Source organism: Sander lucioperca, chromosome 5, assembly GCF_008315115.2.
Source record: "Sander lucioperca isolate FBNREF2018 chromosome 5, SLUC_FBN_1.2, whole genome shotgun sequence".
Lineage (NCBI taxonomy): Eukaryota > Metazoa > Chordata > Actinopteri > Perciformes > Percidae > Sander > Sander lucioperca.
In genome coordinates this window covers 18,695,861-18,711,863 of record NC_050177.1, presented here as the reverse complement: position 1 = coordinate 18,711,863, position 16,003 = coordinate 18,695,861, and the positions used below count along the sequence as shown (strand labels likewise).

General features: G+C 40.1%; 1 protein-coding gene across 6 annotated transcripts in view; it reads right to left on the bottom strand.

Moving 5' to 3' along the window:
* fat3a (FAT atypical cadherin 3a) overlaps positions 1-16,003 on the bottom strand; it is a 224,141-nt gene that overhangs the window by 84,136 nt on the left and 124,002 nt on the right. For all 6 annotated transcript variants that reach the window (XM_036001132.1, XM_036001137.1, XM_036001133.1 and 3 more), the window contains 3 exons: positions 11,964-12,025; positions 5,486-5,800; positions 4,793-5,003 (listed from right to left, as the gene is read on the bottom strand). In XM_036001132.1, the coding sequence (XP_035857025.1) occupies positions 4,793-5,003; positions 5,486-5,800; positions 11,964-12,025 (588 nt within the window). The remainder of the gene's footprint in view (positions 1-4,792; positions 5,004-5,485; positions 5,801-11,963; positions 12,026-16,003) is intronic.

Genomic DNA, 16,003 nt, shown 5'->3' with positions numbered 1-16,003 from the left:
ATCAAATTAAAAATATTATTATTTTTTTTAAATTTTCCATTGATCAAATAAAAAATATTATTATTATTTTTTTAATTTTCTATTTGGCTTTTCCATTTGGATTTAATATTTGGCTTTTGAATTTAAATTTAACATTGGCTTTTCCATTTGGATTTAATATTTGGCTTTTGAATTTCAATTTAACATTGGCTTTTAATTGGGATTTAATATTTGGCTTTTCGATTTCAATTTAACATTGGATTTTCATTTGGATTTAATATTTGGCTTTTGAATTTACATTTAACATTGGCTTTTCATTTGGACTTGACACATGTCAATGTAAATGAGGACGCGTGGCCCAAAGGCTGGTGGGAGGGTCTGAAACGAAAGGAGTGCAGAGGCACCTTATGAACTGTTGAGGAGCATCTGTCTACAGCTTGGCCACCAGGCTGGTTTATCCTCTTATTTCACATGATAGAAACTGATGATGTAGGCTAAACACAAACGACATTTCATGCAACAACAGTGAAGTTTTCATGTAGTTACTATAATTGGGCCCGTGTTAGTGAGGACTATATTAGGACTGTATTTAAAGCTGATTCTGGTTTCCAACTTCGCCCCAGGTGTGTCTGTTTAAAACACGGACGGAGACAACTTCTCTCTTTTGATGTTTTATTTAATTAAGCAACAGTACAAACATGGGTGTGTTTACGTGTGTTTGTGTGTTGTCAGATCTCGAGGACACACACAGACACACACACACACACACACACACACACACACACACACACACACACACACACACACACACACACACACACACACACACACACACACACAATCTCAACCGGGTAGTCATCGTCCGAACTGCGACCTCTCCTTTTTCTTTCTCTCACTTTTTTCTCCTGGTGGTGCGTCAGTGTGAGGTGCGTGTCCACGCTATTCTCCAACACGTACTCACAACAATCACTCCTGATTGACGGCCTTTTGTACAGCCTGTGTACTTTTTCGTTCATTTGATTTCCGATTTTGAAACGATATCCAAATTTGAAAAATGGGTCATTTTAATATTGATGACAATGTGTTCAAACGGAAAACGTGTGTGAAATACCAGATGGAAATTATAAAAAAGCAATCGATTCTATAATCTAGATCGGGAGTTTGCCTTAGCAGCAGCAGCAGCATCAAACAACTGGAAACTTCTTACAATTTTTGTCTGCTATTTCACCATTAAATTCACTATTGAGACTTTTTTATGCGAGCAATTAACTGTGTAGAGTTTGAATATGGGCAGTTTTACAAACATTGATGGCCAACTGCACATTTTCTCCGATGTTGTCAGAAGCTTCAGTCTGACGGGACAGCCAGCTGGTGGCGGCCGGGATCGCTTCCCTGCTGGCAGGCCAGTGATGCTCACAGACACCGCTGTCAGCTGGAAGTCTCTCAATAGAATCATGGACAAGTTTATTTCCTGAAATATGGCTCGTTTTCCGTTTGAACACATTGTCATCAATATTAACAAGGTTTAAAATGACCCATTTTTCAAATTTGGATATCGTTTCAAAAATCGGAAATCAAATGAACGAAAAAGTACACAGGCTGTACAAAAGGCCGTCAATCAGGAGTGATTGTTGTGAGTACGTGTCAGAGAATAGCGCGGACACGCACCTCACACTGCGCGCACCACCCGGAGAAAAAAGTTAGAGAAAGAAAAAGGAGAGGTCGCAGTTCGGACGATGACTACCCGGTTGAGATTGTGTGTGTGTGTGTGTGTGTGTGTGTGTGTGTGTGTGTGTCCTCGAGATCTGACAACACACAAACACACGTAGCAGAGCTACCCACACCCATGTTTGTACTGTTGCTTAATTAAATAAAACATCAAAAGAGAGAAGTTGTCTCCGTCCGTGTTTTAAACAGACACACCTGGGGCGAAGTTGGAAACCAGAATCAGCTTTAAATACAGTCCTAATCTAGTCCTCACTAAGACGGGCCCAATTATAGTAACTACATGAAAACTTCACTGGTGTTGCATGAAATGTCGTTTGTGTTTAGCCTACATCATCAGTTTCTATCATGTGAAATAAGAGGATAAACCAGCCTGGTGGCCAAGCTGTAGACAGATGCTCCTCAACAGTGTGCTCACCAGCAGTCAGCTCCCCCTGCTGTTCATAAGGTGCCTCTGCACCCCTTTCGTTTCAGACCCTCCCACCAGCCTTTGGGCCACGCCTCCTCATTTACATTGACATGTGTCAAGTCCAAATGAAAAGCCAATGTTAAATGTAAATTCAAAAGCCAAATATTAAATCCAAATGAAAATCCAATGTTAAATTGAGATCGAAAAGCCAAATATTAAATCCAAATTAAAAGCCAATGTTAAATTGAAATTCAAAAGCCAAATATTAAATCCAAATGGAAAAGCCAAAAAAAAAATAATATTTTTAATTTGATCAATGGAAAATTTAAAAAAATAATATTTTTAATTTGATCTTGCTTCGTTTTCTCTTTGGACTTTCAATTTCTCTTTGGACTTTCAATTTGAATTATGAATAAATATTTCCTCCATAGGCGCACCCCTATCCAAAAGCACAACCAGTTTTATTAATGTTACTCTGAGTGAGCAGTGTTACCAGAATTTTTTAATTTTGATAACTTTTTGATTCACAACTAAGGTGGAAAATAAAAGTTTTGTGTTTAATGTATTTTTGTTGATGTTGAAATGGATTTTAAGACAGCAAAGCAAATACAGCCTACTCCTTTTGCACTTGCTCTGTTTAATTTTTCATTTTTGTAGTCCTCCTGATAGTGACTTTATTTTGGCTTCAGGTTGCACTACAAATTCATTTTACTTGAACAGTGCAGTGTTAAACAATTTTAATAAATAGAGATTTGAACCTAGATTAGTCGACTAATCGAAAAAATAATTGCTAGATTAATCGTTTGGGACAGCCCTACTCTAATCTAATTTCATAGGATATCATAGGAATTGGTGTGCGTAAATCTCCATACGATATCATACAAACCCATTCATGAGAATGTGTTGCAAAATAACAACCTGTCACAGCTGATTCTAATGATCACAGCTCCAATGATGCCTGTGTGCTATGATGTATTATTTATAAAATGAAAATGAAAATGTTCCAGGCTAGAACAGAGACCTGTGGATAGGCAGCTTTCATCTACAGTCTTCACATCTGGAACAGATGAAAGGGAAGGCAGCAGAGATAGATTAACTGAATTTAAAGACTATCTTCACTAAAACGCAACATTATTGGTCAAATGCAGCAAAAAGACTGTACTCTAACACGTGATCATGATGGTGCCGAGGATACCCCCTCAGCTGTGACATGGGCTGGCCTGGCTCTCACATCTGCACACAGTGCAAAACTGAGTTCTGGCCCGGCCGTCAGACTGGGACAGTTTAATACTGTCGATTTAGAGGGTTTAGGCTGCTCCGTGTTTTGTTAAATCTGATTGGCTCAGCCTGACCCTCGGCCGGGAAACTTACTTCCCTGAAGTTATGATCACAGAGAAAACTGAAAATGTCAAAAAGAAATTAAGGTTGTGAAGATCAAAAAGAAATGCAGCACAGAGGTTAAAAAAGAAGTAAAGTTAGAGCAAGATGCTGCAAAAGGAAACGGCTTCTGGGCATTTTTATTGTTAGGCCTTTATTACGAAAGGACAGTTTAGACGTGAAAGGGGAGAGAGGGGGAATGATATGTAGCAAAGCGCCGCTGGTCGGAGTTAAACACGCAGCTGCTATGTGTAGCACTGATCCTCTGTGTATGGGCACACGCTCTACCAGGTGAGCTACCCAGGCACCCAATAAAGCAGCTTCTGTGTAGTGGAAAGGCGGAGGTTAATCCCAGTGTCAGCCAGAGACAAATAAGGCCAGACCAGGACCAAGCAGCAGAGACATGACATGGGACCTATCGCCATGTTGGCCAATAATATGTGTGCATTAGGTCACAGCGGCTTTATTATCATAACAATGACTTTCTAAGCTCCTAAAATCATTAATATAGACCTATCATTTAATTTATTATAGAGAGAGAGAGAGAGAGAGAGAAAGAGAGCCAGAAGGTATCTCCAGTTGGATACACACTCTGTCACTGCTCAGAGACAACAAAAGGAAAGATGGATGGTGCATTAAGGGAAGTGCAGTCCTTCCTGGTCACTGTTGTCCATCTAGCATGCATCACGGCTGGGGAACTGTCAGTGTACATACAGTATTACATGGCATTACAAACTAATGGAATTAGAATCCAATGTACTGATTATTAGAATTATGAAATCACTTTCACCACACCAGAATCGTCACCATACATAATGCGTAAAAATTGAGCTTAGTGCACTGGGCATGACATAATCTTGTTAATCCTTTTAAGTGGGTGAAAGTGAAATTTGACAGATCCAAGGGATTTAAGTGTGCCACATTGGGCTTTATACCGTTTGTAGGGGAATGTCACAGTGGCTTTAAAATCTCTCTGCATGTTCGTCATTAAGAGCGAGCCAGTGCCTCCTCTAAACAGAGACATTATGAAAGGCTCACGATAAGTCAGGAATAATACTTAGAAATGGACAGTCTCAGGAAAACCCATCCATATCAGTTCCTTATAGACGGCCAACTTTTGTCTTTGCTTGATAACCTCCAGACCTGACAGCTGGAGAAGCTGTCACCATGGTGACTGGGATGGGCAGGGCATAACAGATCATGCAGCAAGGCCACAGTATCTGAGCTGCACCTCATACACACAACAACACACAGCATGCACTGAGCCTGGCCACACACTGCACACCTATAGGGACATTTTACCTGTGATGTCAAACCACCAGGGGGTGGAGCTCTGCTGCAGTGACACCACACCCACGATCTCTGCCACCTTGTCATTCTCCATGATAGTGAAATTGTAGAATGGCTCATCGAAGAGCACTGGGAGAGTGGAGGGAGGAGGGCGACGAATCCACTCGATGTGCAGGCGAGCTGTGGAAGATTTCTGAGGACGCCCGTTGTCTGTCGCTTTGATCTGAGAAGCACAGGAGTTAGATTGGGATGAGTTCAGAGGTGGCCTGAAATGAAACATCAAGCTGTAGACATATGCAAACAGATACAGATTCACTTGTAGGGGCACACTCTGAGGCAAACACGCACTGTTGAGTTGAAAATGTGTACTCCCAAACAAAATTCTAGTTAAATTGTGACAAAGCAGATGTCACTAACACAGTAAGTTCTGGGGCCCTAGGGCGGTTCACTTAGCCTGGTAGCAAATTTAAATAGTTCTAAATCACACCCCCCACTCCACCCCAGCTCAGTCTGAAACCAGAATGCATATCGTTGGGATCAGGCAGGTTTCTTTTATGAACTCAACTGTTTTTAATGCCAAATGTAAGCCTCAAATTCAAAATCCATGCATGTATAAGACTTTGAGCAAAGACAATCCAACTGATATTCAAAATGTCCTTAAACCTGTAAGCAGACATGCTTAATAATTGATGAAGGTGGGCATACAGTCAGGATGTCGTAGCTCCCTGCAGTGAAGGCCTTGCGTGAAGATACAACTGCAGTCTTGGGGTCGATGAAGAACTTGCCATCCTCGTTTCCATCCACGATGCTGTAAGAGAGGTCGCTGTTGGGCCCTTCATCGCGGTCGTAGGCGAACACCCGATAGATGGGCTCGCCCTTCTTTCTGCGCTCTCTCTCTGCCAGTTTGACCTGGTAGACCTTCTCAGGAAAGGTGGGCTTGTTGTCGTTTTCATCCAAGACCTGAACCATCACCCACACTGTACTCTGTCTGGGACTAGGACCACCATCTGACACCAACACCTGCAGGGGCAGTGAGACATTCAATACAAATACATATGCAGAAAATGGGTTACAATTCAGGGACTGGATCCTGGATTCAAAGACACAACCCATAATGGTGCTTTCAGGTGTTTTTCTTTAACTTGTGATGTTGCAAATGATCTTGACTTTTGACCATCTGAAGGTAAAACTGGGTAAGTCTGACATGGTGACATGACATTTCCTGACTTTGCAAGTTGATGAGAATCACTTGAAAGCATTAGGCCTCATTCACCAACAATTCTTTAGAAGAAATGTCTTCCTTTCCCCTAGATTCTGATATTCACCAATGTTTTCTTATTTGGGATTTGTTCTGAGGTAAGAACAGAATCTATGCACACTCAATAGCACTCTTACGCACATTTGAGTGCTGACAGGTTTCTGCAAAAATAAGGGAATAAGCCTTATTCCCCGGAGCTCTTATGTTTTCTCACCCTGCAGTTTTCCTTGGATTAGGGTGGCACCTAAATCATGGTTGCAGCTGTAGCCGTGGTCCTGCTCGGCGCACTGCTATGCGCTGCTACAGCCTGCTACACACTGCTACACCTGACAGTGCCCTGCTACGTCCAGCTACGCCCTGCAACGCACTGCTACATCCTGCTATGCCCTGCTACGCCCTGCAGTGCCCTGCTACGCCATGAGCTACTACAACTACTATTTCTAGTCATAGTTCTATTATCTTTATTGTGACTATATTTGCCACTGTTCATCACACCCCCAACCGGCACCGTCAGACACCGCCTACCAAGAGCCTGGGTCTGTCCGAGGTTTCTTCCTAAAAGGAAGTTTTCCTCACCACTCCAGGTTTCTGCCTAAAAGGGAGTTTTTCCTCACCACTGTCATACTAAATGCTTGCTTGGGGGAATTACTGGAATTGTTGGGTCTTTGTAAATTACAGAGTTCTGTAGAGATCTGTAAAGTGTCTTGAGATAATTCTTGTTATGATTTGATACTATAAATAAAATTTAATTGAAAAATGTAATTGAACTTTTGTGAACAATGTCCAAGTGAAGTACTATTTACAGTGGGCATTGATTTTGCCAATGTGGGATGCAGCCAGGAGAAGGCTATAATGACGTGTGGCCATTCAGAACACACAGAAAGAAAGACATTTTCTTTTAGATGTGTCTCATATTATCATGCTAAGCTGAAACAATTATTAAATGAATCAATAATCAACTGAGTTTGACATTTTTAGTTTTGCAAACATTAAATTAACCACTTTCTGGCTGCTTTTGTCTGTTTTATATAATTGTAAACTGAATATCTTTGAGTTTCTGAATACCTATGCTACCTATGTGAGATTTTTCAAAAAAGAAAAAAGGGGGGTGGTAGGGGAGGCTATAGAATGTAATGACTTTAAAACCCTGACTATTCAACAGTAACCACTGCACATGTCTGTGTTCATTCTATTTGCTGCTATTCTCCTTCAGTCTCTGACAAATATGATAAAGAGGAAACAATCTGTCTTCCTATGTTTTGACAGCTACTTCTGGAGCCGCTTCTGGACTCTGGACGTGGTAAAAAAAGAAGGTGATCACTGTGAGGTGGAGCTAGCCAATGAGAGCTAAGAAGCAGGCTTTTTTTTTCTTTGTCCTACATTTATATTAATTTTGCTCGAAGTGCAATCACTTTATAGCTTGTCACAGATTCACGACGCAGCAGCAGTTCATTTCCCCTGTGCTCATGGCTGGCTTCATTCAACAATACCATCTGTCATTTTACAAAATGCCAGACATGAGCAACTGCAGAGACTGTGAAGACTGGTCTGGCTAGCTGACTGAGGGGGAGAGAGCATAATGATAAAAAACAAAAGATTAGCATGAGAGCGTTTGTATGTGTGTGTGTGTGTGTGTGTGTGTGTGTGTGTGTGTGTGTGTGTGTGTGTGTGTGTGTGTGTGTGTGTGTGTGTGCGTGTATGTTTGCTGTGATGGTCAATATGCTTGTCTACATTTGATGTATTAAATTATTATTTTAAAGTTATGCCCTTCACTGTGTAAAATGTGTTTTGGTGTGTCAGCTCCTTAAGAAAGCCGCTTCAAAGACCAACCAGGGCCAAACTCAGCTGATTGCACCGTCCTGTGTCAGCTGATCAATGCTTCATCACACAGCTGCACGCTCCTTTGGTCAGTGCTGAAAGATTTATTGTTTGTTTTTTATTGACACAAAAATATTGAATTACAACTTTGATTAACCATTTTACATCAAGTAAAAAGTTCCAGCTATGGCTGCTGCATATCACTGTATCAAAATAAGATGCTGGCAATATAAAAGAATCACCAGCTGCAGGTAGTAGTTATAAAATCTATTTATGTTATTGAAAAAGATAATGACACCAACAATTGTCTCAGCTTCCTATTTTTTTTTATTTTGCTTTTTGAGAATAAAGTCGAAATGTTGAGAATTAAGTCGAAATGGGAGAATAAAGTCAACATGACGAGAATAAAGTTGAAATACTTTTTCGAGAATAAAGTCAACATGTCAAGAAAAAACTTGCTATTTCAAGAATATAAATAAATCAAACTTCTAGCTTTACCTATAGTCTTCTACAAAATGTCTTGTGAAGGCCTATATGAACTCGTGAAATTATACTTCAGAATCGGTTTTAATAACAAGGAAATTCTTTTCTTCTTTTATGGCATAAACACAATATGGGGATAAGTCTGTTCAGAAGGAGAAACCACACAAACTTGGAAGAGGTGGGCGTATTCCTGCAAACTGAAATAGCTTGTAATGGACAGATGCAAGGGTAGGCTATCGATGGTTACGCCTATGCGCAATACAGAGAGGATATGTTGTATCACAAGACACAATAAGACAATTGATCAAATAGTTTGATCCTGAAGGAGTGGAGCTTAGGCGAGTGTGGCACTCCAAGGATGTAACCCATATCTATGATGTTGCCTACATGACAGCTGGCATGGCAGACAGTCGCTCTAATGTGTGAATGTAAGTCATGAAGGAGTTGAATTTATTCTCGTCATTTCAACTTTAAGCTCGACATTTCGACATTATTCTCAAAATGGTAGTTCAACTTTATTCTCGTCATGTTGACTTTATTCTAGACATTTCGAGTTAATTCTCGACATTTCAACTTTATTCTCGAAATGCAAAATAAATAAAAAATCTTCCTCCTTAATTTTTCTTCCCTTGACGTGGCCCTAATGCTCCGTCGTAGCTTCTTTACATAACCAATGCTGAAAAGTAAAAAAAAATGTCTGTAGAGAATGTGTTCACAGGAAAGTCCAGACATGTAAATGTGTAGTTTGTGTACCTCCTCTAAGTCTTCATAAGGGAGAGATTTACAGTTGACAAAGTAGCTGTCTCTATATAGGCTACATTGTTGTTGTAGAGCTAAAGCAGCCATACCTGAAGCACTCTTGTTAGACATTTGAACAGATTTAGAGAACACAGTTTAGCATTCCTAAAGCCTTGGCATGTTGGCCACTTGTCAGCTCATTATGTCTTGTAACAGGGGTCAGACCATTGACACACAATATAAATAGAAGTTGAAGTGTACCATTGACCTGACAACTAAAGTGTAACCCTTTTTTGAATGCCTTTATTGTCATTGTACTTTACAATACAGCAAAATTAGGAGCGCAACTCCACTGGGTGCATACAATAAATACAATAAATAATCCTTACGGGACGAATAAAACAGAATAAAAACAGTAAAAGAGCAATGATCAGATACGTGCAAGTATCGAAGTGCAGGAGGTGACAGTGAGTGACTGGGTTTGTCTAACTACATTTGTTTAGGGAAACTATTGCATTTGGGAAGAAGCTATTTTTAAATCTGGTGGTGCTGGATTGTATAGACCTATAACGCCTACCAGAGGGTAGCAATTGAAACAGGTGGTGGCCAGGATGAGTATTGTGCTTGATGATGTTCTTGGCTCTCGAGAGAGTGCGACTGAGTGCAATATCTGACAGGGAGGGAAGGGGGGCAACCAATGATTTTTTTCTGCAATCTTGATAATTTTCTGCAGAGCCTTTTTGTCTGCATCGGAACATGCAGCAAACCACACAGAGATGCAGCATGAAAGGATGCTCTCAATGGTGGATCTGTAAAAGGACACCAGCAGCTTTGCATTCATGTTGTTTTTCCTGAGTATCCTCAGGAAGTGAAGGCATTGCTGTGCTTTTTTGACAACTGTTGTGGTGTTAGTTGACATTGAGATACAGTCCGTGATATGGATGCCCAGGAATTTGAATGAATGAACTTTCTCCACGCACTCATGTGTTATGTTTTCTAAAGTCTATTATGAGTTCTTTTGTTTTTGTGGTGTTTATGATGAGGTTATTGGCAGAGCACCACTCACCACGCCGTTCTATCCTTGTGCTGGGAACTAGTGCTGACTCTGTGCTTATCTGTAGACCTAACTGTGGCTTCAACATACTAGCATTAGTCCTCTGAAGGCTGCACTGTCATGGCTTCTATCCCTCCCAGGAAACAGCTCAGTCTGTGGGACTCGCCTCTTGGTCACTATCAGCTGCTCCTCATGAGTAGTTTGTTTGTAGAATTTTTATAAATAACTTGATGCCATTTCTTGTTTCTAAATTATTGTAATATATTTTGTGTGATATTTTATAATCTGTTGCATTATTCATTTTGTATTTCTATTTTATTATATTTATTCAATGCTAAATATTAGTGTATGCTGAATATTACCATTTTATTATTTTTTGTTCAGAGGGAGTTTTATTTTAAAATAAAAAGGCTGTAAAATATAAAGCTGTACACTGTTTTTGAATATAATCCAATTCATCTTTTTTCTATATCTATACTCTGTGTTAACACCTTATATTGAAAAGTGGATATAGTCACATGTGTATCCAGGGCTATGTCAATGCATTTAAAGTTAAGGTCAGAATTCATTTTAGGAGGTGCGAGTGACGGCGAGCGTGATGCAGAAACATCAGACGCTGCCTCTGGACCCCCCCGAAAAGCTCAGAGGACTCGATTTAAACTAGCTCGGCTGACTAAGAAAAAGACTGCGGTCAAGCTGGCCGTCGCTCACATCTCAGCAGCTACCAGCCGCCACCAGCCGCTACTGACCTTCTCCAGGAAGACCCAGGCAGAACCAGACAGACCCAGGCAGAGCCAGGCAGACCCAGGAAGACCCAGGAAGACCCAGACAGAGCCAGGCAGACCCAGGCAGAGCAATGCTCACTCTACATAAAACGCTACATTACATCACTTCCAGCTAACTTTACGGGGAACACCGAGGGCAGAACAGCATCACTGATCTGTTTTAACTGAATAGTCTCTGGTCCAGCTCAGATAAAAACACCAAATCCGTCAGCATGTTAGCGTGTCGTTCACTACCGAGCCTGATAGTAACCGGTAGACTACTGACAACGGTATCATCACTTCACTAAACTGACTTTAGCAGTTTAGATAACAGACACTACTGTCCTTCTTTTATAACACGTGTACAGAAGTGTGAACTAACCACTGACACCGGACTCATGGCTGTGCATCGCTGCAGTTCACCGCTGCTGCAGAATGAACCACTGACGTATGAAACTGCAAATCAGATTTAGAATTTACTTAATAATCTAAAGGTTCCCACTTTAAACCCTGACTGTAAGATGCAGTGGAAAGTTCAGGAAAAAAGCTAGTGAGTGATGATCAACTTGACACCGTTTTCTCAAACTACTGTTTCAACGGTCATTGTTGAACTTGCATGTACAAAATCTCAGATGTTTAATGTTATCTAAACACGAGCAACCGTATGAGAACATAAATAATGGAATTAATTTGGTAAAGTAGAATTCAGCAACTACCTTATCAAAGAATAAGTAAAGAAAACTGCAAATCTGACTGGCCATCTGATGCCAACTTTCAGTACAGACATAGTACGGGACATATTTTGGTCACTACCAAAAATGTATTGTATTTGGTAGGACTCAAGTATTATCAGTAAAATTATCTATATCTGTATAATACAATAGCAGCAAAAACCCTCAGAGCTGTGTCCATCATCTTCCTCTGCTTCCCCGGCTGACGCTTTCATTCTGCCTTTCAGCCAGGTATCATCTACCGTGTGTTAAGCACATGACTTTGTGCACGTACACACGCACACATGCACACACGCATGCACATACACACACACACACACTCACACTATGTCCTCACCTCTAAAACGTGTTCCGTTTGTTGTTCACGGTCCAGTTTCCTGGAGGTTGTGGTGATCAGACCTGAGACAGAAGAGGAAACAAGTGACATGATAATAAGTTGTTGCTGTCAGACACAATGGCTGGTTGTAATTGCATGGAATGAGAGAAGGGAAGAGGAAGAAGGAGACACATACAGTTATTAGTTATCACACAAAGTGATTATTTAGTCATTTGAATCATGTTTTTACTGCCCTGACTGGCTGTTCGGTGTGGGCGGGCCTACCTTCAGAACGTTTAATATCAATCAACCAATCAATCAATCATCAAGTGAAAATCATATAAAGTACAGTTCCAGTTAAATGTAATCCTGTTCCTGCATTAAAAACAGTAATAATAATAAATATATGTGTATATGATGGGGGAGGGTAGCAGCTCCTTACTGAGCCTCTCAGTGCTGGACTGCAGTCCGATTGCTTTGGAAGGTTCCTGAGTGAAATTACCCAGAAGAATCTCAGCGGCAGCCATGATAAGAGCTGTTCCAATTGTCTAAGTGATAAGGAAAGGTGCTTCAATGCGTCCTTTGTTACCTCCTTTATCATAGGATACACTGGACCATCCTTTACGAAAGGAAAAGAGATAATGTCGTCCCACAAGTCCTTGCGGCAGCATAATTTAAACGACACATTATTTCGCTATCATAATCAAAATATTAAGGTGCGCAGTAGTAACCCTGTACTGTACTTTGTGGCACTGTTTGAGTGGCTTAATAAAGCGGTTAATGAAAGAACTTTACTCTTGTCTCCGACTGGTAGTACAACATTACAGTGAGCATGTGTTTACAGAACTGTGAATGAATGCATCGCTGAATCCAGTTACACAGTACACCGAATATTGGTTTATTTTTAGCTGAGCGCAGCATCCGTTTACCCGTTTGCCCCCGCAGTGGCTTATTTTAACATGTTTTGTTGAAAGTCACAGATACATACACAATACAGATATGACTACATTATTTTGACCATGGTTAAAATCATCTGGCCAAAGGACTACAGTTGAAAATTAGCCGGCTGGCTAACACTGGCACATTTACAGAAATGTTAATTAATGTGGGATGTTCCTTATAAAATAAAGAATAAGAATAAGAATAAGAAAGTAGGAATATTGTCTGAGAATACGCAGATCGGCTCTGACGGCATCTAAATCAATTAACTTAAATCATCCACCTACCCAAATAAATTATTTTCACTCCCTCTCTACAGTCTCTGTAGGCTAAAGCTTTTAGAAATGTATGTATGTATGTATGTATGTATGTATGTATGTATGTATGTATGTATGTATGTATGTATATATGTTTTTATGTATGTATGTATGTATTGTAGTGATGTATGAGTGTTTTCTTTAAAGATGCACTTGAATGATTAGAGAGGCTGCTTTCAGTAACTGTAAACCTTTCCAAGTATGTCCCTGCAGCTGATATCCTGGGATATTTAAACAGCAAAACTAAAAAAAAGTAGTTATAAACTTGACAGAGGAAACAAACTAAACCTTTAGCTTCTGAAATAATCAATGGAGTTAAGGTTCTGACTGCTGTCAGCAGCGGACTGCTCTGTTTACAGTATAGAGAATATTGTCCTCATTCATGATGCATTTCTTTGACCCACCCACAACCATCTGACTTTTATAACATAGAATATGTACAGTAGATTCGTAGTCCTAACACGTTTGCTTATCTTGCATAAATTGAACAATTATTTTCAAAAAATACATACATATATCATGTAATAAACTTCAAACACCTTTCATACAAGAAACAGCCTACCACTCAGTGCTTTACAATAAGGAAATTAAATGCACCGAGTGCTTCACATGAACAGACATATTTAATGCAGAATAAGATCAAAAATAAAATGGTGATGAATTATTATTTTTTCTGTAACGTTAATCCTCCTTCGGAACAGTGTAGTTTCACCATGACAGACCAATCGTCCGAGAGAAAAGGCTGGTTTGATCTTCAATGATTCTCCTGGCCTTTTTCTTGCAGCGCCTGGTCTAAATATCCTTTAGGCAGGGTAGGGCTTGTATGTTCAGCCGATCAAATCACTCTCTGCAGAGCCTTGCGGCCCTGTTCGGTGCGGTTTCAGTACCAGGCAGTGATGTTCCCTGCAGGACGCTCTCAACGATGCAGGAGTAGAAATTGCCCAGTATTTGAGGGGATACCAGGATCCTCAGGTTAAACAGTCTCTGACTTGGGGGGGGCGTAGTTCTTCCCTGCTTCTTCCCGAAGTCCACTATCAGTCATATCTATATGAGTAGGTTTTTGTCCTGACACCAGCGGGTCAGGTCCTCTACTTCCTTCAGGTAGGCCTTTTCATTGGTGTCTGTGATCAGGCTCACCACAGCTGTGTCGTCAGCAAACCTGATGATGCTGTTGTAGTTGAAAGTGGCTATCCAGTCGTGGGTTTACAGGGAGTACAGCAGGGGACTCGGAACACAGCCCTGGGGTGCTTAAGGTGGTCTTAAGGATGAGGGTGGAAAAGGTGTGTCCGCTCACCCTCACCCCTCACCACCTTGGGTCTGCCTGTCAGGAAGTCAAGGATCCACATGCGCAGTGAAGTGTTTAATCCCAGGTCCTTAAACTTAGTGACAGATTCTGTTGATCAGTTGGGATGGTAGACAAACTGTAAAGGGTCATGCCGGGTAGTGAGGCGCTTTAGCTGTTTCATAAAATGTGTTTAGCTCACTTGCTATTGACGCATATATACACATTTATATAGCGCTTTCCACGAAACACAAGGACACTTTACCAAATTGAATTTACATGCAACACACATGTAATATGGCTTTAGCAATAAACAAGCCGTTCTTTAATGACACTTTAATGTTTTGTGCTCCTCTTTTGTCTAAAAGTATCGGTTCAAGCACCGTTCATGAGTTTTAAAAGTATCAGAAATAAGTCAACACTAATGATAAACTAATGATAGCCAACCCTAATGGTTAGATGAGCTGCAAACAGGCAGTTGGTGACTTTGCCACTTTATCAAACAGCAGAAATAAAGACAAACAAAGAAATATTTTCATATAATATAATGCTGTGCATTTAACTGAAAGTAATGCACATTTTCAATTAGACTTGAATATTCTTCATGGTAAATATAGACCTAATTATTTAAAAAAAGAAAGATTAAAATGCTTTGAAGAACACTGATTTAATTAGTTAACTGGCCATTTGTTAGGCTAAATGATTGAAAGCTGCTGAGTTAAGTGGTATTGTAAAAAGAAACGTGTAGCATTTCTAAGCCTACAAAAAGCATAATGTGTGTTCATGATTGATGTAGAACTATACAAGCTTGGTGCTGCAGATGCCTTCATGAAAGGTTCTTCATAACATGAACAAATAGTTTTACAATATATGGCTACATACAGCCTTTTTGTCACAAAATAACTGCAGTTAAAAGCTTGTTTTATAAAAGATTTATTTAAAAAAAAAACTCTTCATCTCTCCAGTGTCTTAGCTTCCTTCCTCTGAGGACAGCAAAGGACCTCTCAGAACATCTTCAGAAAAATAAAAACTTTCAATTTGAAAACCTTGACAGGAGGGGTGGATAAGACACAGAAAGACAAAGAATGGAGAGAATGACAAGAGAAAAGATGATGAGAAGAGTGGATGTAGTGCAGACTGAAAGGAGCTGCAGGATAGTACTGTTCCCTGGCCTACTTTCATCCATCACACACATACAGTGGCTGTGGATCACTGACTTTACTTTACTCACTCAATGTTCTTTTGTATTTGGACATTGTTTTTAATCTACCTATAGACTATAGATGAGTAAGTAAGGTAAATGTATTTGTAGACATCTGGGACATAAATCCCAAAGTGCTTCACAAGGGTATTAAACAAAATCGGAGAGAACACAATACGATATAAAAACACAATCCACAATTAAAATTACATAATAATCTCTATACAAGACTCACAATGACAACACTGGACTAGAACAATAGTTACTAGCAACATTACTCTCCACTGTACAAATGTGAAGGCAATAAGTGGGAGAAAAATGA